Source organism: Mauremys reevesii, linkage group 7 (assembly GCF_016161935.1).
Source record: "Mauremys reevesii isolate NIE-2019 linkage group 7, ASM1616193v1, whole genome shotgun sequence".
Taxonomy (NCBI): Eukaryota; Metazoa; Chordata; order Testudines; family Geoemydidae; genus Mauremys; species Mauremys reevesii.
In genome coordinates this window covers 6820597-6847057 of record NC_052629.1, presented here as the reverse complement: position 1 = coordinate 6847057, position 26461 = coordinate 6820597, and the positions used below count along the sequence as shown (strand labels likewise).

Sequence of the window (26461 nt, the reverse complement as noted above, 5' to 3'; positions counted from 1 at the left end):
TCTTGAGTGGCTTGGTCTCTCTCCCCCACCCCAGTGCCCCCACGTCTAATTAGCAATAAGGGCTTGATCCAATGCCCATGGAAGTCAATGTAAATGCTGCCTCTGATTTCCCTGGGCTCTGGATCAGGGCCTTATAAAAGATCTTTCACCTGAGTGTCTCAAAACACTTTCCAGATATTAATGCATTAATTAACTAAGCCTCACAATTATGGTATTTTTATAAGTGGGTAAACTGAGGCACAGAGCAACTACCTCACATTTTAAAAAGCAGCAGCAGACTTTGCATGTCTCAGATTTTGGGCCCCCTACTGAAGATACCTTGGCGTTGATTTTCAGAAGCACAGAGCACCCCATCTCCCATTGGCTATGATTGAAGTTGTGGATGTTGAGTGCTTCTGGAAATCAGATCTGAAGGGTGTCCAGTTAGGGGTGCAAAAGTTTTGGCCAAGGTGACCTGCCCATGGTTGTGCAGAGAGTCTGTGACAGAGCTAAGATTACAGCCCAGGAGGACCTCAGGCCTCCGTTCTATCTACTGGAGTACACTGTTTCCCTGGCCAATGTAAATGGTTTACATGCGTCAAGAACTGAGGGTGGGCAGATGCTCTGTTGTCAGATTGGAAGCTAAGGGCCAGCGAACCACCTGCAGAAGGTTAAATTCAGGGTCTAACCACGAAGACCAGGGAACCATTCCCAGAGCCCCAGCAGCTTCTTATCACAGTGTGGGGTTTCTTCAGGGAATGGAGCAAACGCCTAACCAAGTCATTTGCCTAACGCGAGGTTTAATCAGCTCTTTCTCTTCTTTAGCTGAGCTACCTAGAGTCACGGGAGAGGGTTGGGCTGGTGGAAGCAAGTTCTGAAGCTAGTTGGGCACCTCTGAAGAACATTCCCCTTCCAACGTTTTATGCCTCTCCTTTAAACCATCTCCCCCCCTCAAAGCTTAAGCGAACACACTTCCGGCCAAGGAGGGAGAGTTCTGTTGATCTAGCCCCTCCTTGGCTGGGAAGGTATCGGCTTATTGTGGGAAGCTTTGAGGAAGGAAACAAGTTAAAGGAGGGGGGTTAAACATTACAAAGGGGAAGTTCTTTGGAGGTTCTGATTAAACGTGGGCCTGAACCCGTGATCCCACATCACAGCAGCCCAAACTCTCTGACAATTCGAGCCCCAACCTGGAGCCAATCGGTGTGGATCTGGCCCTTCTTCAGTGCTGACTGGCTAGTGGAGGGTCCCGTGCGGGGAGGGAGAAGGCCGGGTAATGGGGAGCATACCCTTGCTTTAGGAAACAGAGAACCTAGCTCAACCAATCCACGTATCAAGCAGCAGTGCCAGTACCACCCAGTTTTGGTTGGGTTCTTTTGCTCACAGTGGGAGCTCCTCCTAAAATTCTGGGATGGCGTTTGGATGCAGTTGCCAACCTCCATCCTCCCTCTGCCACAGCCTGAATGACTCTCCTCTTTCCCCAGTGTCCATCTATTTATATGCCAGTAGTGTGCTGGTCTGTGTCCCTGCTCCTGTGAGAAGTAACAGGGGAAGCACAACTTACGTGGGACTCCACACTTACCTAACGTCAACTGAGTGACGTACGCGATGACTTCGACGCCAGGCTTCAGCTCAAACTGGACCAGGTTCTGGTTGAGAGCATTAAAGAGGAGTTCAACAACCTGGTGAACCAATCAGAGATACGTGGGGTCAAAATGGACAACAGTATCAGCACCACAGAACCTCTTGGGACGCATGCAGTCTCTGAAGGCTAAAACTTAACCCATCCCGCAGCAGGGAGAGTGGCGGGGGGCATTTGCAGGAACTCAGTGCTGTTCCATGTGATTCTCCTGGCAGGAAAAGTGGAATTTTAAGACCCCAGGTGTGTGCTATGATGTTTTTACTGGAAGGGAAACGAAGAACCATAGAGCCCCAGAGTTTAAGACCAGAAGGGAACTCCAGATCATCAAATCTGCCCTCCTATATATCACAAGAAAGCTAGACTTGGGTAGGAAGAAAATCCTTTGGGAACCTTCTAATTGAGCTCAATGGAGGTTGGATCAGACCATGGGTCATTAGACCAGTGGGCCAGCCTGGAGCCTCTCCTTTCCCCCTTGTTTCCAGGCCCTGCAGCTCCTGTTAAAGTAGGGGTGGGATCTAGTCCTGAAGGCCGTTTAACTCCCAACCCATTCCCTCTGCTCAAATGATGGGGGGCCTTGGAGTGCAGGCTCCTTGTGGGCTGTTAGCCCAGCATGCTGCGGTGACCTTTGCATGGCGGTTTCACAGCGCCCAGATCATTGTGTTGCAATGGAAGCAGAACTCACAGAAACCCGAGATCTCTGCAGCAATGCATGTGGCCCTACCCTCTAGGATAAAATTCAGCTGAAGTCAGGAGGATCCCCACACATGGCTTTCCAAACACGCCTTCATGCATCCCTTAGGCACACTGACTACACACTTAAGAGACTGACCTTGCTGGCTTTCAATCGGCTACTGTCATCTCAAGGGGATGACTTTGCTCAGCAGGTAACAAGAGCTTCTAAAGATTCTCTGTGGTCCCCCAAGTTTCTTAATGCCTAGTTGCCACAGAGCGAGCAAGTGAGCTGTGGGACGCCCCCCACGAAGCTTGTGCTGTTTATCCCGTACACCAGTGGTGCACCGGAGAATACTAGCCAGAGCTAAGCCGCTTTCTCCTGCAGCATTTCACTCTGTGTGCTTTTGTAGAGCTGATTTAATCACTTAGTAATCCTGGCGTGAAAGCTTTAGCAGCCTGGTGCTGCTGTTTCTAACTCTCCTCTTGCCTGAACATCGCAGTCCCTATTCATCATCGTAATTACCTATTTATCTAAATGGATGGATATTGTAACTTCCAAATATAGTTTGCATGCGCTGATTGCTATTGCAGAATAAAGAGGTCTCGTACCAGTGATATGCAAGCAGAAGAGCCTGATTTATTTTTAGTGAGCCTCAGTATGTTATCTCATTGCTTTGCCCTCTCTCCTTCCATTACTGTCAGGTGTGTACGGTATTGTCCTCAGGCCACAATGGAGAGGGTACAGACCCGGTCGGGAGGCACTACTGTAACTGGGTCTCGCCACTGGGGGTGCTATGGCATGAAAAAGGTTACGCAGCTCAGCTTCCTTAGTATCTCTCAATAAGCTATTGGGAAAGCCTATTTTTCTTTTTAAAATGGCCTTGCTTAATGAGAAAGGTATGGGTCTGCAGCCCTGAAACGTGCCCAGTTCCCCAAACTCGCTCGAAGTGGTTTCCAATGCTGCATGGACTCCCCATCTGGGCGAGGGCCTGTCTGAACGTGCGATAGGCTTCAAGTCCAATAGCTGCAGCTGAACAGCAGCACTTCTTTTAGAGAAACGTAAAAGCCCCAGGAGGATTCTGTGTGTAGTGTGTGTCCATGCAAGGTGTTCTCTGAGCTTAGCTGCATTCCGTGCTGCGACCCCTGCTGCTACCTGCTCCAGATCGCCTTCATGGCCTTTCCTCCTCTCCGTCGTGTTTTTGTGGGGTAGTATGAAGAGCTCAGCGGAGGTGGGCAGGCCAGGAAATACTGCCACCAAAATCTGCTCATCAGGGATGCCAGTCACCTAGGAAGAAGAGCGAGCAGTGGCATTAGAAGGTCACTCGGTGCCTTTTGGTCCTGCTCTCCGTTCTTTCATCCTGTTCCTTCAGAAGAGCTAATTAAGTGGTGAACAGCGAGCTTCTACCCACTGTCTGGGGGGGCTCAGGTTCTCTTATAGGCAACGTAGCTCTAGTGAGCTGCTGTTTCCACTCAGTAGGGCCCATTACAGAAGCTCTTGTATAGAACCACTCCTCCTCCTTAACCTTTAGAGCTAAGGATTAGCCTGACTGTACCCAGGGATCCAAAGAACCCAACTTCTGCGAGGTTTAAATACAGACCAACAGTATATCCAGATTTTTGCACATCTCCTATCTTTATAAAAGGCTGACTCAAAACCCCAGATCCAAGCAGCCCTGTTTCAGCACACCCACTGCTGCGCACACAACTGAAGGTACATGAAAAGGAGGGTATGAACCCATTACGCACCTACAGATCAGGTTTCTGGTCACCCAGCTGCCTAATTTTCATGCACAGGTGGCTGTCTAGTTGTGTCAGCTGGGTGCTCCCTCACTTTTGTAGTTGCATGAGCATAGCTCAGAGGTTGTAGCTGAATATTTGGTCCCAACAGGACACAGAGACAAGTATTCTTAGATTACGTCTATTTAACTTTGCACCTTCCGGTGCTTGCAATACTAGAAACAAAATCAGCTGGTCTTTTTTTGCAAAGTGACTCTGAATTTGGTAAAGGGGTAAAATATTCCCGTTTCGTCAAATGAACCATGTTTTCTCACAGTGTGAAAATTAAATTGCTGAAATTCCACCAACTGTGAATTTTCCATGTAGTTTTGCTGCCTGTGAGAAATAGCAAATAGGAATGTTAAAATGTAAAAAAAGTCACTTTCTGTTCCCAAGAACAGCAGAAAATAAATGTGAAGCAAAAGTACATGACGTTTCTCTTGCTTCGAGCCCATTACAATCAGAAATTTGTGCTTTGATCCATCATCTAATGAGACATAAAAACAGACTTCCTGGCTGCCTGATAGCATTAATTATTCCATGCCACTTTTATTGTTTTTTTGCAAGAATTCATGAGTTTTCACTCAGAATGTCCTGGTAAAATCCAAATGAGGGTTAGTTACACTCTGTCTCAATAAAGTCCCTCTCCCTCCTGCTGTCTTAATAGGATGAGATATTTTTCACTTCCTGTCTCAAACAGTTGTGTAGTGTTGATATGCGCTCCACTCCACAGGAGGCTAAGTATCAGATGAAAAGACATCTCTCTCATTCCAATACAGATAGATAGATTAGATTAGATTAGATCTTTTGACCTAGCACTGATATGCAGCTTCCTATGGAGTGGAACACAACAGCACATAGCAAGACTATACAACTGTGTGGGACTTGCGTGATAGCCGGGCCTACCAATTTACCCTAATTATGAGCTCAGCTGTAAAAGTGAGTGTAAGTTCATAAAGTGTCACAAGAACCTATAACAACAAACGTTATGGGGAACAGGTGCAAAGGCAAGACAGACTGAATTCGTCCAAACTAAAAGGCCTACTTATGTAACCCAAGGACTGTGCTAAGATCGTGCTTGGCAAACAAGAAAAGTGTTCAGTCAGGAATCAGTGAACCAACATTGGTATGTCGGAAATTAGGCCTAATAAATGGAAAAAAAATAATGAGGAGATGGGACTATTCCACCCACCACTTCCCTTTGGTGTCCTCAAAAATTGGCTACTGGAGCAAGCTTTGCCATCATGGCTGCCACCCCCACTGTCCCCTGGGACCGTGGGCCTTCACCATCCTGAGAGACGTCCTAACCAGACCAGGCCAGAGAGGGGCCCAGATGATCACCTCCACCCGCTCCAGCTGAATCCTAAACACCACCTAAAATGTGCCCTACCTCCCCGTGTGTCCTTTTCCTTGCCTACCTTATTTCTTCCCTTTCCTATCTCTCTCCTTCTTTCTTCTCGCTAATAAGAGTCTCGTTTAGCCCACCAAGAGTGCATATTTTGCAACACTGCTGTAAGCTTGTGACCAGAAAGAATCCACACCAGAGACAGAAGCTGCATATTCTATCTTTGGTGCTCTTTGCTCTCCCACTTTTGTGAGTGTTTGTCTTGTTTTATCTTCTAGGAAACGGGATCGGACTTTAACAACAGCAGCTTCAGCCCATCTCAACCATCTTCTTTTTCCCTCCAAAGGACAGCTACTACCCTCTTTAATACCAAGAGACTGTCAGACATGGGTTTTTTTCCCTCCTAAAGACTCTCTCCAACTAAAGGGAAAGAGCCAGAGACATTGTTAAAATAACAGCCTTATTTAATACTTCACGTTTCAAATGCTTTGAACTATTTTTCCTTCTTTTCTGTATCTTCAATAAAAGGTGAAAGGGCTTTTTAATGGTGTGTTTGCCAAGCAGCTTGAGGACTCTGTATGCCAATCCCCGAACCCTGTTTAAAACCGTTTCATGTTGGGCAGCGTCTGGGTTATGATAACATCTTTGATTCTTTGGGCCCATATATCCCACCTAAATTAATACAACAGACAGGAAATAAGGAATCTCTTATTCTATTAGTCACTTTACAAATATATTGGGTTTGTAAAGTGCTTTGGGATACTTAAGGTTGAAAAATGCTAGAGAAACGTTAATAGTAGTAATTATGTTGCGTACAAATCCCCTAATGCATTTTGTTTTACAATTGCTCAGCACATTAACAGGCTGCTGGTGACAACTCCAGAACGATGGCTTCATTATGGCTGTTCTCTCCCATCCTTTTCTTTTCTTTTTTTTGTTGTTGTTGCTATTCCGCTATGAAACTCTCTGCATTTTAATTGCCTTGCCATTGTTGGGGAAGGAGAATGGGAACCGGCCACTCACCTGCACTAGAGCTCGCTTGATCACTTTGCTAATGTCTTGTCTCCACTCGGGGATGTCAGGATTGTGGTAATCCAGATTAGGAGAAAACGACAAGAGCTGAGACTGGAAATACTCTGTGGATATAGATAGAATAGTAATAATACTTGGGCAGTACATAGGGCCTGATCCTATGTCCGTGGAAGTCAGTAAAAGACTCCCATTGTCATCAATGGCTTTGGATTAGGAGCCCAGTTCCTTTTGTCAGAGGATCTTAAAGCCAAAGAGAGAGACCAACGCACTGCTGGACAGAGATACCCAGACAAAACAACACACTGCACTTATAAAGGGCCTTTCAGTCCAGTAGCATCCCATTGCACTTCACAGAGGAAAGGGAGAAGGAAAGAAAGGAGAAAAGAAAGCGATACGAGAGGGGAGTACATGCTCCCTTCATCGTGCTTTGGGTTTGCGGTTTGAACATCTAACCTTCTGGCCTGCTGCTTGCAAAGCGGCTGCCCGGTAAGTAAAGCGGGGTCAGGATGAAATTTGGAGCCAGCGCCTCAAAATGGGGTTGTTCGCTTGCACTGTGCTCCACAGAGCAAACACGGACGGTCAGGAATGCTTTTTTCCAGAAGCAGCCATTAGCTGTTTGTTCTCCTGGAATGTTGCCAGGAATGGTTAATACCCCCGTAAATCAGGCACCAATAGTGCTAATGACACACAAATCCAGGGAAGGCCAGTCACAAGACGCTCCAAAATTACTTCCTAATTAATTGATAGCTAGGGTGGGGGCGTCCCAGGCTGGTTTCAGTGACAGTTTTTTTTTTTAAAGTACCCAAGCCCAGGCAGGTCCTCTAGCCTGCACTCTAACACCCCCCACCCCCACTGTTGGCACAAGCACCTGCCTCTGGACCTGCCTCCCCGTATCTCTCTGATTCATCCTCTCTTTTCAAGTCTCATCTAATGGGTATTGCTCCTTCCTGGCCCACCCCCTAATGTCTCCCTCACTCTGCTGTCATGTGGCTCTGTAATTCTAATGCAGCACCACAAAGTCTAACAAGATGCACTGGGATGTCTCAGCCTTTGAGGCCTTGAATTCGGCTTTCCACAGCCAACAGCAGAGCTCCCTCAGTTGCACAATGTACTGACTCCCTGTACATGTTTGGACTTGGGGCCTTCACCGTCACAGCCTAGATGTCTACCACTTGAGCTAATGGGAAAACTCCATTAGGTGGTAGTAGCAATAGGTTGTTATCCTCTAGAGGACCAGCCAGTGCTGGAGGACACAACCCAAGCACTTCCAGTATGTTGGGGAGTCAGATTTCCACCACACCTAGTGCTTGTGCCCCTGAGGGCCAGCTTTGGACGATCCACTAGCCATGCTGCAAGGCATTCCTCAGTGTGAATTTTGAGTGGGCTATTTTGTTTTCTTTTGAGGTTTTGGTTTCCAGGTTGGCTTGTTGACTCTGGGCATTTCAGATCCGAGTTCTTATGGAGGGTGGGATGGATTTGAGCCATTATGATGTCTGGAGGTTTCAATAATTAGCATACAGAACTGAGGTGGAGCAGACAACATTAAACATAAACTCTTTCTGGAGCAGGGACTTCTGGTGCATTTTGTGATTCATGTGTGTACTGTGAGAGCACCATGGACACCTGAGCTCTGGTCAGCGACTCTAGGAACTGCCACAATACAAATAAAGCATATCAGTAATAATTTCCCAGGGTGGTCTCGAGGCTCGGACATGGACTGGGACTTGGAAGACCTGTATTGTATTCCTTGCTCTGCCACTGGACTGCTGGGTGACCTTGGGCAGGTCACGTCTTGGTTCTGTGCCTCAGTTTCCCCGTTGGTAAAATGGGGACAATTCTATTGACCTTCTCTGTAAAATGCTTTGAGATGTACAGAAGCAAAGCCTACAGAAGAGCTAGGTATTATAATATGCAGGTAAAATTAACTTGACAATAGCATCAATGAGGAATGCCACAGATGGTGCCATAAAAACCACAGGTCTTGTCATGCTTTTAATGGCAAGGGCTGTCCTTTCTTTTTAGGCGCCACAGCATTATTAAATAAAGTACACATGATAGAAAAACTAAAAGGCAAACTAAGATCAGGCCTGAACTACAAACCTCGGTATGACTACGTTGCTCATGGGCGTGAAAAATCCACACCCTCAAGAGATGCAGTTATACCGACCTAAGCTCTGGTGTAGACAGCGCTCTGCCGACAGGAGGGCATCTCCTACTGACATAGCAGCATCTTCACTAAAGTGCTACAGTGGTGCAGCTTTTTAAGAGTAGAGCTGCCCAAAGTGAAACCGACTTTTGTATGGTGAACTCAACCCAGCCTCCAACCAAGTCTTCTGTGCTTCACCCTTCACCAGTGCACATAGTGTAGAATTTCCAACCGTCCATCCAAAACCAGACAGCAGGTGCATACATGACATCTTCCTCCTTGGCTCACATACCAGGGATCAAACTGGAGATCTCCAGCACTAAATGCATGAGCTAGTATAGCTTGACTTTAAGAGCTCCACTTTGCTACAAAGACTCAGATCCTTTGTGTATTGGGCACAGAGGGGCACCTCTAACATATCCTCCCCAGTGGGTTACAGCTACTCAGCACATATTCAAGCTCTGTTGGATTCGTCTCCTGAAGAAACTTATTGCCCAGTTCCCAAGACAATGATTTCCCTGAAATTTACAGTGCCTCTGACCACACTTGAAACAAGGCTGATTAAATACAGATTTACTTACATGGGCTAATAGTAACTGTGTGCTATTAAATCATGTTAGCAGATTATTAAAATCCACTGCATTTCCACAGCTCCACAGTAGATAAATACATATTTATCTGGTTGTTAAATCTCAACAGCTAGCTTTCTAGTAGCCACATGAGCATTTATTTAACACGTAATCACTGGAACGAGACAAACATTCAATGCAACTTCCATCATCTGACGCGCACATATTTCAAAACCTTGTATCCAAGCAGGGCCACGTTCCCGACATTAGCTGGGGAGAACTGGATAATGAAACCAGAGGGTGGCCCAGGGAGAGAAGTCTGATGTCTTGGGGGTATCCCCTCCATATTCCTGACCAGGACTCTGGAATGGCCCCGCTGTGAATCCAGTCCAGGATTTGTATTGTGCCCAGTGCAGGCAGGAACTGCGGAGGTTCGGTAAGTGCTGTGTGGATGCCCATGCAGTGCAGCTATGAGCTAGAAAGCTCACAGTTATGTAGCTTACTGTGAAGTCCTAGGCGCAGATCCTCACAGGGATTAAGGTGCCGAACTCCCATTGATGTCAAATTCCGCCTTGATTACAATGGGAGTTAGAGGATCTGGACCTCAGTGCCTTGGTTTTTTGAAGTTCCCAGTAACCTGGGAAATAACAGAGTCCAGGGCGGAGTCCCAGACCCAGAGAAAATTGTGATTTAACTAAAGAGCTTTGCTAGATGGATTTTGTTAAGGTGCTTTAGCCAAATCTCTCCCTCTTGGGATCCTCCCTCAATCAAACCTGCTCTCTGGTCTCCTCTGCAATTGGGGCAGCTGGCCAACAGGCCCTGGAGTCAGAGGATCCTCCAAACACGTCAAGCCCTGATAATCCAGGACCCTGTCCCTGGGGTAATCAGGCTTGTCCCATACTGAGATTCAATAGGGAAGCCACTGCCTGCTTTCTTCTGCTGGACTCTGGAAGACCCTTGTGTTCTGCTTGCCCCCTGCTTGAGCTTTGCTTGCAGTCGGTGGAGCATACCATGCACGGCGATGTCCTTGGTGTCCTGGAGGAGGGCACTCCCAGCGGAGACCTGCACCGTGATGGTGTTCGTCCCCTCGGTGGCGAAGGTGTAGGAGACGCTGCTTTCCAGGGTGATGAGGGGCTGCAAAAGCCAAACACAAGCAATGATGACAGAACCCCGTTCTAGGACTGGGGTTACAGTATCTTCTTGGACTCACAGAAATGACACATGGAACTGGCCTGTGGGGCCATTTTATCCGTCCCACCACCAGCTAATACAGCACTGCTCCTCAGGGCTTTCTGCATTTATACAGGACTCAAGTCACGGCCCTTCCCAAACTTCCCCTATGGAGACTCTCCCGCAGCCAGGTACGTCTCTGACTACCGTGGCCCCACAAAGTCGCGGGACCTCCTGGTCAACCTCCTCCTCGCCCTGGCTAAAATGGCCATCTACGCAACCAGGGAGAGGAGGTTGGCCAATGGAGACTCCTGTGACTGTGGGGCTTGTTTCTGGTCCTTAGTCCGTTCACGTATCCGGGCAGAGTTCCTCTGGGCGGCGTCCACTGGCTCCCTTGACGCCTTTGAGGAGCAGTGGGCGCTGTCCGGGGTTCTCTGCTCAGTGTCCCCGTCAGGCTCCCTTCTTATGACCCTCTGACCGCACTCCTGTCCCTGTTCTTTTATTAGTTGTCCCCCGAAATTAGTGGGGTTCTGAGGTCCTGTAGATCCTCCCCTTAGGCTGGGGGAGGGGATCCTTTAGCATTGGGTGGGCTTCCGCCCGCTCGGTTCCCAGAAACCCAATAGATACTGCAAATGCTTCCTGAAATTCAGCCTAAAAGGTTCCTTTTGCTGAACTGCAGCCCCTTCCTCTAGTTATACCCAAGTAGAGCACAATGAGCAGCTCCACAGTATTTGCAGAATGCCGTATTCCTCCCTTCCGCCCCACAGCTCTAGGTTAGCCAAGCTATATACTGAGATTGCCTTGAATGAGAGTTTGGAGCCAGGTTGGACCCCCCCCCACACACACAATTTGGATGCCATACCTCCCCTGAAGTGTCCAGACCCAAGCTATGGCAATCATGCCTAACTCAAGCTAGATGTTTAACGCTGCCTATCTATCTCAGTAGCGCTGTGGCCCTCGTCGCTGTCGTCTCTGAGGACTTGACATTAATACGTGGATCATCACAGCATCCCTGCGAGGGAACCAGGGTGGTGCAGTGGCTGGAGTGCAGTAGTGGGGCACAGGAGACCTGCATTCTACTCCCATCTCTGCTAGTTGGTGACCTTGGGCAGGCTGCTTTGCCTCTGTGCCTCAGTTTCCCCATTCTGTAAAATGGGAATAATGACACTGACTCTGAGACCGAATGAGTCTGGTCACACTAGCCCTATAGTGCTTAGAACAAGGTGCTTCTAAACTACAGGGAACATTAGCAATTGTCCTACAGGTTACCAGCCATGATTCCATCCCAAAATAACAGCAGCCAACGTTGTCTTCAAAACTGCCTTTTTCTTGCGTGTGCCTGTGCTGGATGTTGTATTATTAAGGCTGGTTTCACCTGCATCATGGAGTTTTAACATTCAGCCAATTCCTTCAATTTAATTCAAGCGTCAAGGCTTGGGAACGAACTCTAAATTAAATCAAGTCATTTAAGGTTCATTTGCACAATTGTATCAGACAGCCGGACACATTTATTAAACCGAACCTGCGTTGAGCCAAGCAAACTGGCCTTTGATCATATTGTAAACGCAGCAGACCAGCAATTCACTACAATGGCTGTGTGTGTGTGTGTGTGTGCGTGTGTGTGCGCGCTTAATATGGAAGTGGGGCTCTTTAAAGAATGGGGTTGAGTGCAGGGCAAAGTTTGCTGTGCACTGATGGGATTGCAAAGCTGCATACGAGGCGTTAGGTGCTGTGATACCTAGTGGCCTAGATTCACTCTTAGATCTAGTGGAGGGTGGCTGCGGAGGCAGAAATGGCTACACCTTCCCCTCTTCTCTGGTGGAAGGAGGCTTGAAATGGCAAGTGGCTTGAGCAGGGAAGGGATGTTTGAGTTCTCAGCTGCCTTTGAGAGCACAGGGGTGTGTCTGGAACTCTGCTGACCTCCCAGCGGAATCCCCAGGTAGCTCTGCCTGTCCTTCCTTGACTTTCACCCCCAGCCCCCACAGGGAGCAGCTGGTATAAACGACCCCCCTCTCTAAGACAGCCGGTGTGTATCCCAGGTGCAGCCCGCAGCCATACTCTGAGCCGATTTGTTCCTAAGAAAAGCAGCCTTTTTGTCTCGAACAAGCGTCGGATCCCTGACCCACAACCGTGCACATTAAACGAGGATTGGAGCAGGATCCCACGTGCCCCGTGACATGAGTTAGTGAAACCCACACACCTTCTGGGTGTGGTGTTCTGCCCCATCTAGTGGCACCAAGACACAGAGAGAGAGAGAGAAAATGAGTCAGCTTAGCAGCCAGCTGGCTGTTAGCTCACACAGTAGACGCTCCTGCACTAAGTTCACGAGGCCCCAGGTTCAAACCTGCCTGCTGATGAATGGGGTGTGTTGGTGTTATGTTAGCATGAGACAGAGGCTGCAGGCAGCAGGTGTTTTACCCAGAGAGTGCAGCAGGAGCTCGGAGCCAGCACGGCTGTGGTGCTGCAGCAGAGCCAAAGGGCTGGAGCATGTGGCAATTTCCATATCTGGGAGCCATATGGGCTCAGCAATGGAAAATGGCTTGTGCTGCTTCCCTCTTGGTAGGATCCAGAGAAGGCTGCTCAAGCTTGAGTATCCATAGAGCTAGATGAGGTTGGTGCTAAACTCCATGCTCCTCTCCCTTCTGCACCCCTCGCCTGAGAGCCCCTTCCCCTGCAAAGGTTGCTAAAGAGGTGGGGATACTGCTATAGAGGGGGCAGATTCCCCCTTCTGAAGAGAGGGGCCCCAAGCTGTGATCCCAGGAAGAAATGGATGGTAATAGAGGCAGCTGCCCCCAGAACCTCCTGCCAGGAGTCTGTCCTTCTCCATAGGCCTGGTGGCTTCCCCCCTGCTGACTCCGGCCCTGGAGGAGTCTTGCACATCCTCTGCAATCTCCTGAGCTTCCCCTCTCCATCACATCCTCCTGGGACTCTTTGTAGGGCCATCGCCCTGATCTCTGCCAGGTGTGCCTCATTCTGTCATCAGAATTGGCTAGCTCTAGCCCCTACCTAATGGCTGAGCCACGCTGGTACAAGGACACAGAGGAAAAAAAAATGATTCATCCTTGTAAAACATTCACCATTTCCATAGGAAGAGTCAGAAAATACATCATCCCTCAACACAAAAAATCCACTGTGCAACTATGATCAGTTGTTTGCATTCCCCCCAGTAGCACCCTCTTATTACCTCTGTAGCTGTCGTCGCGCAAGATCTAAACAAACACACAGGGGCTGTGTGAAGGCTGCAATTATCCGAGTCACCCCTCTGCACTCAGAGTGCCCTGCTAATTTACTATCACACGCCAGAGTTTGGGAGAGAGAGTGGGTGCCCATGCTGCATCTTTGTATTCCCTTTGCCATCTCTAAGCCGAGTGCTGTGAAGCCACAGGACACAACTCTGGGGCACGGGTGTATTTGTAACATATCCTGCTTCCAGGGTGAGGACTAGGCAACAAGAGGTCCATGGCAATGGATTAAAGTCTACGGGCAATTCTGGATCCCTGGGTTGACATAGGTGAAAGTGACACAAAATGACACCTTCTCCAGAAAGCCAACTCCACTTTCGTTAACAGAACCTGATGAGACTAGAAAGATGACTAATCACCTTGCTGTATTACTAGCATTAACTATTTTTACTCCATGCACGTCTAAAGCATCCCTCACCATGGCATCTATATCGGCCTATACGGTCCATGGGTTTGAGGTTACACTGAATGGCCCAGGATTCCACTGGAAACCAGTCACTTACAGATCTGAGACTCTGCAAACAAACTGCAGAACTGTTAGAGCTGAGAAGAGATTTGCAGCCACTTAACTCCACTTTCCCATCCTTATCTTATTTTTAAAGGCTCAAACTTTCATACCCCATTCTTAACATGACCTCCAGTTTTGTAGGCACAAATGACCGCAGGGACAATTTTCCACCTGCAATTTATACTGCTTTGATGTCTCAAGCTATGTCTTCCCAGCAAAAATAGATATATTTTTACATCAAGATAGCTAACTTGAGTGCTTGCCTTGATGTAGTTAGTCAAGAGAGTACAGCTATCTCAAAGTAAAAACCACACCTTTTTTGCTGTGAAAACACAGGCTTAGTTCATAGACTATCACAGTTGGAAGGGACCTCAGGAGGTCATCTAGTCCAACCCCCTGCTCAAGGCAAGACTAATCCCCACACAGATTTCTGCCCCGGGTCCATAAGTGGCTCCCTCAAGGACTGAACTCACAATACTGGGTTTTGCAGGCCAAGGCTCAAACCATTGAGCTATCTCTCCCCCACCCTGCTGTGAATTAGGGATGTAGACATTGAAGTGACCAAAAACACTCTCACAAAAATGCAACGACATTACTTCTCTTTGCAATTTACATCTGCATAACTGGAGGGCAGTGTCTGAAACTGTAGCCCACAGGTCTCTCAAACAATGGAACCTGCATTAAAGAGCATCTCCAGTAGGCAGTCTCCTGATTTATTCCTTTAGAAACATCTCCAAAACCACCAGTGGAATTCATTTCAACTTTTCATAAAGAGATCCTTTGTAGCAGGCAACGGAGTTTTGCCAATCCCTTTGCTTAAGAGAGGCTTCACTTTTATCTTTAATAGGTGCTCATGGCCCTGAACAATAGGCATGGTCAGGCAGGAGCAATTCATTGGGAACCTTGCTTGAATTTCTAGACAGCGATAGTTATTTCAACACCAGCAGCTCTAAAGTACTGTGTTGGAATCGAGCATTATACACTGTATACTGGTATATAATGGCAACACCAATGGTTACTTGAACACTCGCAGCTGTTAAATGCTGTGTTGAAACCCAGCATTATCCAGTATATAGTGGTATATAATTTTGTTAAGTTGCAAGCAAACTCAGGTAATAACAATGGTCTGCCAAGCACAATAATAAGCAGCGGCAAAAATGTAATGACTCCTGCAACACCACCACAAGGGGGAAAATAAATCACAACAGGCAAAGTTCAGATAACGAACAAACCTTTTTAGATCCAGGGAAAAAAACTCAGCAAGAGCAGCGTGTTTTCATTGCTGCTCAAACAATATTCTGCCCTGCCAAGCCACTGAGGTAAGTACAATATGATAAAAAGGGACCGTACCTTGGTGCTGTTACCAAACCACCAGAAGTAGGTAAGGGTGCCCGATTGACTTGGCCACACCACTGCGGTAAGGTTGACTTCCTTATTCCTAATGGCAACGAAGGGTACGTTCAGATGGACATGCTCCACTGGACCTGCGGGAGGTGATCTCATTATTACAGGCATCTCAGTAAGTCCTCCTTACACAACGTTCTACAATGACGCAAAGCAAAACTCTCTCCCCTTTTTGAAGTCAACCGAGTTCCACCAGCATAAATTTGATGCAATGGAGGAGAGACTCAAACCCTTAGAAGTTTACTTAATGATAGACGATGATACCAGATTAACAACCCTGGAGACTCCAATTCTTTGTTCAGCTTTTATAGGGTTGCATCATAGGAGGCAGGTGTGCAAGCTTCCCCTCTGTGGCCCAACCACTGTGTCTCAGACTTGGAGCTGGGATGCACAAGCTGTTAGGGTTTTACAGGATGATTTAGATTCTCTGCCCATTCAAACCTTGGCCTGTTGGAGCCAGCTAGAATGATGCTTTTTATAACGCAGACATCTGTCTGCTAGGAACCAAACTGAAACCCACCAACTCATTGCACAGATCACCAAACAGCTCTCAGATAGCTATGGATTTCAATCTCACCAGCTAAGCTGGGTCCTCTAGGTGAAAGGGCCCATAACCGATTACCAGCCCTCCCTGCCATGTTGGATGGACAAATTTCCCCCCTTGAGTAAACCAACCTACATAGCAGGGATGGACAAAATCAGTCCAGCAAGGGTTTTATATGGTTGTTCATCATCATTCTATCTGAGCACCAAGACACATCAGAAAGGACCCTCCAGCCGCTCTTTAAACTGAAAACAGTCCTCTTGCTTCGTGATTTGAACCCAAACCCCCAAACATTTTCAATATTATTAATAATAATATTCCAGTAGTGACCAATATCCACAGTTATGGTCCACCACCACATTGTGCTAGGTGCTGTACAAACAGAACAGAAAGATGGTCCTGCCCCAAAGCGTTTACAATCTAATACAAGACAAGAGGTAACAGGTGGCTACAGACTGACAGGCAGAGGAGGACAAGGAAACTATGATACAGTACTGGTCATCGCGATAGGCAGTGGTCAGAGTTTTTTGTGGGCATCACAGCAAAGGACAGTTTTAAGGAGGGATTTGAAGGAAGAGAATGAGGTAGCTTTGCAGAGATCTATGGGGAGCTTTTCCCAAGTGCAAAGGGGCAGAAAGCACAAAGATGCTAATTTGAAAATGTAACTAGTGAGTGATTAATATTCATAATATTTGACAAGCCTCCGAACTTGGTATTAACTGTGTCATGAAGCAGAAGTACCAAAGCAATCTAAGAACATTTATGTTTGAGGTATTCATGACCTGATCAAAGCCAGGTACTAATAAGAGTCTTCTGAGAGCGCTTGGTCTCATGAGATTTCCAGAACAAAGAAGTTTGAATAAGTCTAGGCAAGCATCTAAACTTCTTGCTCCTTTTTGATCTAGAGCTACACCTGGGAACTTTTTGGGGTCAGCTGTCATTGGTAGTATTTTCTTCTCTACTTTTGGTAATTATGGGCCATCTTTATCTTTCTATAGAAAGAGTTCTGAGAAGAAGAGCGAACCGAGAGATTAAACAGATAATCTCCCTTGCTTCTGGAATGGTTGAAAAGATGACGATGCAGCAGGAAATCTTGTTGCAGCAGCAAATGGCCAGAAATAACTCTAGTGCTCACTTCCAGTGCATGACAATTGAGAATTCAGTTCCTCGCCACAGAAAGGAAAAGAACAAGAGAAAAAAAAAACAGATGGAGAAAACGCTAACGTTTTCGGTTGGAACTTAAGCTTTTTCTCCATCTGCTTTCCCCCCTCCTCTTGCTTTATTTTTTTGGGTGGGACTGAATTTAAATTGGTAATTGAGATGCACTAGGCGTGCTAGCATGTTGCTGATTATGCCTTATCGGTGCCGTTCAGATCTGGTAGTCAGATGGACCTCTCCTGTTAGAGAGGAAAGGCGGGTTTGTGGATAATGCTTGGCCTGGGGCTAAGTAGAGCTAGGTCTGATTCCCAGTTCTGCCACAAACTCTCTGTGTGACCCTGGGAAAATCACTAAATCTCGTTGCCTCAGTTTCTCCTCTCTACGATGGGAAAGTTAACCCTTCATCTACTTGACTTGTAAACTCTTTGTAGGGCAGGGACTGACTCCTACTATGTGTATGTACAGCCCTAACACAACGGGAACCCAGGCTTGGTTGAGGCCTTGGGTGCTGCAGTTGTCTCCTTTTGATGGGGAAAACAAGGCAGCCAGACACCAGACACGTGCACTATCTTTCTAGGAGTGAAGGAGTTGCCTTAGGTCTTGTCTACACTACGGGGGGCGGGGTCAAACTAAGGTACGCGACTTCAGCTACGCGAATAGTCGACCGGAGCGCGTGGGGAGTTCGAACTATCGTGTCTTGATTAGACGCGATAGTTCGAACTCCGAGAAGTCGAACTCACCGCGTCAACCCGCGCGGTAAGTATGGACCTACCCTTGGTCTCTCAGATGCTCAGAAGACACGGAGTCCAGGCCTCAAGATACCCTAAGCGGGGGTGGAGTGAGGAGGTGAGCGGTGAGGCGAGCAGAAGGTAAGGGGATGAGGAGGCAGGAGGCGAGTGGCAGGTGGAGGAGTGAGGAGGGACACAGGAGGCAGGTGGGGGGGTGAGGAGGTGAGTAGTAGGCGCATAGGCAGTGGGTGGAGCCCCCCTTTGGGGAGGCTAGCCCCTGACTCCACCCCTTCTGCCTGCACTCCCCCACAGGCAGCTGGAGCCCCGAGACCCCCTGACGTATATGATAATAAGTTGAGATCATTAATATACTGACCTATAGGAGAAGGGCACCCCAACATTAGTAGGGTGAGGAAATACAAACAAGGAAGAGGGGAGAAATCGCTACTGAATATGCATTAGACATAGTGGCATCAGCGGAACATGTTATAAAAAAGTTCTATCCCAGCCTGCGGGCAGAAGGAGGGAGAGATGTAACCCTTGGGAGGTGCCAGCATGGTGCCCACTGGGGATGAGGAAGAAGGTGATGGTGATGGAGAAGATAATGCCTAACACTTCAGGTTATTCTGCATGGAATGGCGTGAGTATATGGATGTTTGGATGTACATTCCGCATTGTTTCTACCTACCTTGCTGGGTGAGAGTGTCTGTGACTTTGCTAAAGGTATTAATAAACTATTGTAAGTACAGACGGTTTCCTAAAGTGTGAGGGTTGCAACTGTGCACATCGGGGTTCCCAACTGAACAGTAATTTTAATAATACGGGGCCTGATCTTGAGACAAGCACCTGTCATACCTCAAAGTGATAACTGGGAATTCTTAAGTAATCAATATAATTAATACACAATCTTTAGCTCAAGCTACAGGTCCAAAGGGACAGTGATGGGGTCTAAGAGGACAAGGGAGATGAAGACAAAGAGGCTCAAAGAATCCCCGGCTCTAGAATCTCAATATCGAACAGCAAATCCAACAATAAAATTGAATAATCCCTGAGCAATGGGTTGCTATTACTGGCTAACAACTACTTTTGTTAGCTAATGGCCCAAGGTGAAGCCAAGAGCAGTTAATGCTCCAATAACTGGATGTTAAATGCAGGGCCGGCTTTAGGAAGTCCCCACCCAAACATTTTTATGGCCCTGCAGGATGACTAAAAAAAAAAAAAAAAAAAAAAAAAAAAAAAATTTCATTTCTTACTCTGTATTTTCTGTAAAAAGTTGCTTTTATGTGCCTATGTATTTATATTTTTTTTATTTTTGTTAGTACCAACGTCCGTTTTTAAAAAAATTCCTAGATGATGCTCCCAGAAGAACCAAAGAGAACCAAAAGCTGGAAATATGGGGGAAAATAAAATGTACTAAAAAGTCTTTTTTTTAAAGATCTTTTTGGGAATGAACTGAATGTGTGGTGTGTGTCCCCACCACTCCCCACCAGGACTGGGGTGTGAGGTGTGCTAGGGACAGTCCTGATTATTTAGGGACATTTGGGGTTTTCTTTTTAATATGGATCTCTATATCCACCCCCCTTCCCCCCACCCCTTTTCACACTTGCTGTCTGGTCACCTGTGGGTCCCAGTGGTTCCCCAGCCCAGTGTTCCCTCTCCCCCTCCATTGACTGAGGTTGGGTGTGCAGGTGGGGAACTGCAGGCACCAGTGGACATGGGGCTGGCTGGAGGCTGGGGGCAGGGGGCAGGCTGTGGGTGGGGGGGGGGGCTGGCTGAGGGCTGGTGGGGGGGGCTGGCTGGGGCTGGGGGTGGGGGTGGGGGGGGGCTGGCTGGCAGGCCGGAGGGGGTGCGGAGAGGGCGCAGGGCAGGGCAGGCTGGGCTGCAGGCAGGGGGGCAGGGCTGGGCAGGCTGGCTGGTGCGGGGGGGGCGGGGGTGGGGGGAGGGTGGGGGGCGGGGGGTGGGTGGGGGCCCCTCCTCCAGTGGGTCCTCTACCCCCCCCTACGCCCCTCCTCCCCTCCCAGCCCCCTCCCCTCCCCAGGGCCCCACCTGCCGGGGATCGCTCGCTCCCCCGCCCTGCCATGCCAGCCCTGGAGCCCTGGGCCCAGGGGCCCTTTAAAGGAGGGGGCCAAGGGGGGGGGTAAAAGGGGGGCCAGGGGCCTGGCTATTTAAAGAGGGAGGGCCAGGCCCAGAGGGGTGGCAGCCCAGCTGGGCCCAAGGGCCTAGGGCTCACTGGGAGGGGGAGCCCCAGGCCCCCGGCCCCCCCCCAGGGGGGCCCTTGCCACGCCAGCTGGCCTGGGGGGCTGGGCCCACCACACAGGCTTGGGTTAAATGCAGTTGTGATTGATTCTGAAGGAATTACAAGCATGGTACAAGATTCAAGGCACATTTTTACTCTTTCACACACCTAGCTTGGAGTTTAAAACCAATCCTCTCCACTGGCTCTTGCCATTTGGAAACTTTTTAGACAAGTGTACCCCTCGGGGAGTGCAGCAAATGAAACGCAGGAGGGAGAGAAGGTGTATTTGCAGGCTGAGGGTGAAGATAGTTGAGCTTCATGAACTTCCATCAGGAACTTGGATTAAAGGGTATAGCAGTGACTGCAACAGGAGCTCTCAGACTAGGTGGCCTAATGGTCCAAGCACAGGACAGAACACTCCGATCTCCTGCATTCCTATCCTGGGTTATTCACTCTCTTCTGTGGCATTAAGAAAGTCACTTAATTAGTCTGGATCTCAGCTTTCCAATGTATAAAATGGGGTTAATGATAGTTACCTCCTTCACTCGCATTTGTGAGGATAAAATAGCTAACGTTTGTCAAATACATTAAAAATGAAAAGCACTATTTAAGAATTCACATATTATTAATGCTCCAGAAAATGTTCCAGGCCTAATGGCTTTGTGATATTTAATCAGCATTGCCCGCCCCAAACATTCAAAAATCATGAGTCACAGACCCAAAGATCAGGATAATAAAAACGAATAATATATTTGGAATTTGTTTTATTTTTCTTCTGATTTCTGAGCCATTAGAATATGCTTGGCTCTCATTTTCAAGCTTTTCTTGAAGCCATGAGGCCTAGAAACTTACTTCATTTCAAAATGAAAGTTGAGATTTTAACATGGTCACGTCACTTTAGGAATTGGGGATTTCAGAAAAGAGCAATATCAAGAGCAGAGAATCATAGAAATCAGGATTTCTGTCCCACTGAAAAGCCCAATATTTCTATATTTGTTTTTGTCCCATATTGAGACATACTAAAATAACAAAACTTTTTCTAACATGAAAAGTTCCAAACCATTTTGATTCAGAAACGTTGAAATGTTTTGTTTTGAGTCAGTTCAACTTTAAACTGTATCTGCCTCTGTATGTGTTAAAACAGTTCAGTTAAACTGTAGCGAACCCCTGTTAGTTTGGTCTCAGAAGGTATATTTTCACTGAACAGCTAACCCCAGTGATCCACACCTGGGTGTGAGTAGCCAAGTTAGCGTAGCTCAGGTGTGAGCATGCCCACAAAAAAGCCCTACTCATGTTACTGCGTCCTCACTCTTTCTACACTCGCCCATGTGTGTCTGGGGGGGACATATCCCATGGTTCTTTGTGCTGAGAGGCGCCAGGATTTCTTCCCAGTCAACTGTGTCAATTGTGGGAGAACCTGTGTGCCCTTTGGGAGGAATTGTGGGGAAGGGCATTGGAAGACTATCAGCATTCAATTGATTTTGCCTCATTCTTCCCTCAGTGCCAGGCACTCTGGGTGGACTACATAGCCCATGATGCACCACATGGCTCAATGAAGTGAGACTGAGGTGCATCATGGGAGATGCAGATCAGCCAAGAAGTCCACAGGAGAGAATGGAGGCACAAAGGACCCAAATTACAACTCCCAAGGGCACCACATCATCTTATGTTGATGCAGTTAAATGTTGAATTGACTTGAAACCAAATGTTTTGGTGCAGTTTAACAAACTGAAAGGATTCAACTCATGTTGAAGGAATGCGTAACAAGGTATTTTATTTTGATCTGCCTGATGGAAAATCGAAAAATCTTGTCCACGGAACATTTTGAGTTCATTGAAACCACTTTTTCTGTCGAAAAATCATTCTGATGGAAAATTTCCAACCAGCTCTAATCATGAGATTTGCAATAAAATCACGAGAGGTGGTAAAATTATTTAATTTTTTCTTGCAGTGTATTTTTATGGATCTACTTCATAACAGCAATAAGCCAAGCCAAGGCAGTGTGTATTTCTGGGCATTTATATTGCTTCTCCAGAAGCTTGTCCACATCTATTTGGTCTAGAAACTGATGGGAAGACTGGTGAGACCTGGTTCATTTGTGAGCTATGTAGCATTTTCTGCTAAGTTGGAGATACTGATGAAATAAACCAATCTTGTGGTGTTTTATCTTTTTCAGGACTGTCCAGAACCACAAAGTGCGGCAGCACATGAGAATGAAATATAACTATCACAAACAGTAGCTAAAACTACCTGCAGTTTTTCAAACCCTAAGGAAAGGTTTGAGTTGTGTTTTGAGGGATTGATTCCTGCTGTCTGAAGTATGTTCATCTATCCTCTGCATACAAAGCTGACCCTTTAAAATCCCTCATTGCATATGTGAACGGAGAATCTTCTTTTAGAAGAACATGGTGAAATTCATCCTGCAGGTCAGGATGCTACTTAAAGGGCTGGGACTGCATGAACTGTGAGCCATGTATACAGGCCGGGATGAGAAATTTCCTAGGGTGACTGGCCTCACTGAAGTAAATGGGAGTTTTTCCATTAGCCTCAATGAGGCCAGAATTTCACCCTTAGAGTTTAGCACTGACATCAACTTACAGACCACATGTAGGAAGAGGACAGCAGTGTCGGAGCCCAGGCTGTTTTCCGCATAGGCCGTCACCTGAAAGATCCCAGCGCTCTTATAAACGTGCCTGATGCCCTCTTCTATGGGGCTGAAATTAGCATAGGACATGGCAATACCATCTCCGAAATCCAGCTGGATGTTTGTCCTCTGGAGATCGCCCTGCAACAGAGAGCACTGTGGTTAGGAAGTGGGCTGATAAGGGTGATTGATGTTACTCTCCATCCCGCTGCTCAGCTTCACTTTGTTAGTGCGAAGACAACCCCGGCACATGGCAAAACGATCGCTGCCAAATGCTGCAATGCCCCCAAACACAGCCAGAGCCAGCCCAGCTCCTATATTATAACTATTATATATCAGCAATGCCCAGAACAACCTGGACATTAAGAGGTGCAAGCAGGTGTTATCCTCCCACTCCTGAACCAGTGGTTCAAGGGTGCAGAACGCCACTACAGTGCTGCTTATGGGGCACCCGAGATGTGTCTATATTGGGGGCAGTTGAGATGGGAGGAGCTGCATAGATGGCAGGTTACGTCTCTGCTGAAGGACTAGCTAGGAGCACCTTCCAGGTGCTTCTGGAGTGCACTGCATACAAGAAGAGGAGGGAGTACAAATGAGTGACCAGCAGCAGACAAGAAATCCCAGAGTCTTAGGCTTTGTCTACTGCAATGGTTTCATTTAAATCAGTTTTTAAAGCAGGTCAGTTAAACAGTTTCGAACCCCTGTTAGTTTGGTCTCAGAGGGTATGTTTTCACTGAACAGCTAACCCACGTGATCAGCACCTGGGTCTGAGAACCCAGGTTAGCCTAACCCTGGCATGAATGCGGTCACAGCAAAGCCCTTCCCATGCTACTGCATCCTCATTGTTTCTACACTCACCCAGGTGTGTCTGGGGAGACATATCCCATGGTTCTTTGTGCTGAGATACTCTAGGATTCTTTCCCAGTCAACTGTGTCAATTGTGGGAGAACTTGTCTGGCCTTTGGAGGGAACTGTGGGGAGGGCATTGGAGGACTGTCAGCACTTGAGTGACCTAGCCAGCATCCTCGCTGCAAAGTGGACAGGTTCCACCCTCAGTTAAACCAGGGCCTGGGTTCTAACCTCTGCCCTCAACTGGGTGAGCTAGCCTGAAATTGGAGCACCTACAAACCCAGGTCAAAGGTTTTGCTGTGTGGATGGTAGGGAGGTTTGGGCTAAAACGCAGGGAAGCGCCCGAGTTAACTGCAGTGAAGACAGACCCAAAGTGGTTTATTTTTAAATTTGTTTCTGGTTAAATCAAAATAAGCCTGCTTTAAACGAAAATAAAAGCGTCCACATGGCGTTCTTCACCGATTTAACTACGTCAGTTTAAAATCACCCCTTCCATTAAATCTGTGTAGCTCTCTGTGCAGATAAGCACTCACGGCCCGAAATCCTTTCTTTAAGGTGATAAGGATTCCAATCGCATCCAGTTTGGATTGGGAAAGTCGGTAAAAGAGAGAGAATGTCTGAGTACATCCCTGGGATGCTCCACTCCAGAAATCAAACAGATTCTATCTCTATATCTATTCAGAGAGAGGAGAGAGATTCCAGCTCAAGATCAACCACTGCTCCTGAGTTTAACTTGCTTTCATGAGCTGCTGTAAACAGCCTGCTCCCACGCAAGTCAACAGCAAAACTCCCACGTGCTACAATGTGCAGGGTCAGGATCAAGGCTAATGATGTAGATCCACTACATGCTGGTCTAATTAGTGGAGGGAAACTACCATGCAGCTCAGACCCAGTTAATACTTCTCCAAGCCACCTCCCTCCCTCGGACTTCACTGGAATAAACTACCATAGTCGCAGGGTTGCATTAAACCCCAAAGAGGCCAGGTGATTAAAAGCACCATTTTGCATTTGCTGTGCAAAACAGGGATAGCTTCCCACAATAACAACCAGATTCAGTGGTAGATTTTCCGCTCTGATCTGCTCTCTCTGCGCAGGTCACGTGGCACGAAGGGAACAGAAGCCTTCCATAATTCCCTGCTTGGGATGCCCCCCAGTGTGATAGCATCCCCAACAGGCTTAAAGCTGAGACGGCTGGCTCCCTCCCTGCAGCCCTCAGAGTGCACTGGGGGCAGAGAGGAGCATTGCCTGGAGGTGATAGGTGGTCCTTTGGAGACCATAACTACCTGAAGCAAGCTAGAGCAGCACTCAGGATGCGCTAACCTGCACTGAGTCTGAAGCAGAGAATCAGGAAGACTTAGCCAGTTCCCTTGTCCTCATCCACCAAAAAAGGTTTGATCATCAACACCCCCCCTTTCCCCCTGATCCTCTGCAGAGGGAGCAGCCAATCAACTGGAAAGTGGCTTAGGAAACACAACAAAAGGTGGACAAAGTCAATGACACAGCAGCATGTCCACTCAGGCTCCGGGACAAATCTTTCCCTACCGTTACAACTTCCTTTTACGTAGTGACGGTCAGAGCTGGACTGACAGCGCCGGGGAGTGGAATCTCTTCCACAGCACAGACAGTGACCATGTTAGCTTCTTCCCAGCCAATGTAGCTCTGCCTTGTATAACTTAGCAGTCAGGTCCATTCCATCCACGGCCTCTCTGCTGGGACAAAGAGCCAGGACGCTGTGCATGCATGAAGCTTTTGCGAGGATGACACTTGGGTGGAAATCCTGGCCCCATTGAAATCAAAGGGGAGTTTTGCCATTGACTTCAATGGGGCTTGCATTTCACCTTTGTTCTCATGGAACATGGAAAAGTCCTATTGAATTTGACAGGGAAGAAGCCAACAGGCTTCTGTAGAAATGTAACTGAGTGCTATAAAACCCACAGGATTTAGAAGAAGGTGAATAGGACGCTCTTAAACCATCCTATAGAATTCTTTAGCAAGGACAGAATGCTAGGGTGACCAGACAGCAAATGTGAAAAATCGGGATGGGGGTGGGTGGGTAATAGGAGCCTATATAAGAAAAAGACCCCAAAATTGGGACTGTCCCTATAAAATTGGGACATCTGGTCACCCTACAGAATGCTCTGTTGTACTCTCCAGGACATTTCAAAAATTGGATAGAAAGGTTACTAAAGGAAGGTTTTGAATCAAGGTTGGATTTTTTTTCTAAACAATCAGCTCTAGGAATTATTCTGGGGAAGTTCTCTGGCCTGTGTTATACAGCAGGTCAGACTAGATCAGGGGTGGGCAAACTTTTTGTCCTGAGGGCCACATCGGGGTTCCAAAACAGTATGGAAGGCTGAGTAGGGAAGGCTGTGCCTCCGTAGACAGCCTGGCCCCCGCCCCCTATCTGCCCCCTCCCACTTCCCGCCCCCTGACTGCCCCCCTCAGAACCACCGACCCATCCAACTCCCCCCGTCCTTGTCCCCTGACCATCCCCTCCTGGGACCCCCTGCCCCTAACTGCCCCCCCTGGATCCCACACCTATCCAACCACCCCTGCACCCTGTCCCCAGACCACCTCCCAGGATCCCATGCCCCTTATCCAACCCTCCCTCTCCCTGCTCCCTTACCATGCCACTCAGAGCACCAGGACTGGCAGCCACACTGCCTGGTGGGAGCCAGCCGTGCCGCCGCGCAGCCTAGAGCACTGGGGCAGGTCGGTGGCTCTCGCAGCCGCACTGCCCGGCAGGAGCTCGCAGCCCCGCCGCTCAGAGCTCTGGCTGCATGGCGCGCTGAGACTGAGGGAGAGGGGGGAAAGCAGGGG

The 26461-nt window shown here is 47.9% G+C and overlaps 1 protein-coding gene across 10 annotated transcripts in view; it reads right to left on the bottom strand.

The window, feature by feature from the left end:
- The window catches only part of SORCS3 (sortilin related VPS10 domain containing receptor 3), a 522792-nt gene that overhangs the window by 11054 nt on the left and 485277 nt on the right, over positions 1 to 26461 (bottom strand). For 9 of the 10 annotated variants that reach the window (XM_039481980.1, XM_039481984.1, XM_039481985.1 and 6 more), the window contains 6 exons: positions 22747 to 22933; positions 15429 to 15562; positions 10169 to 10292; positions 6435 to 6547; positions 3444 to 3575; positions 1559 to 1658 (listed from right to left, as the gene is read on the bottom strand). In XM_039481980.1, the coding sequence (XP_039337914.1) occupies positions 1559 to 1658; positions 3444 to 3575; positions 6435 to 6547; positions 10169 to 10292; positions 15429 to 15562; positions 22747 to 22933 (790 nt within the window). The remainder of the gene's footprint in view (positions 1 to 1558; positions 1659 to 3443; positions 3576 to 6434; positions 6548 to 10168; positions 10293 to 15428; positions 15563 to 22746; positions 22934 to 26461) is intronic. The other variant, XM_039481983.1, reaches the window with a different exon arrangement.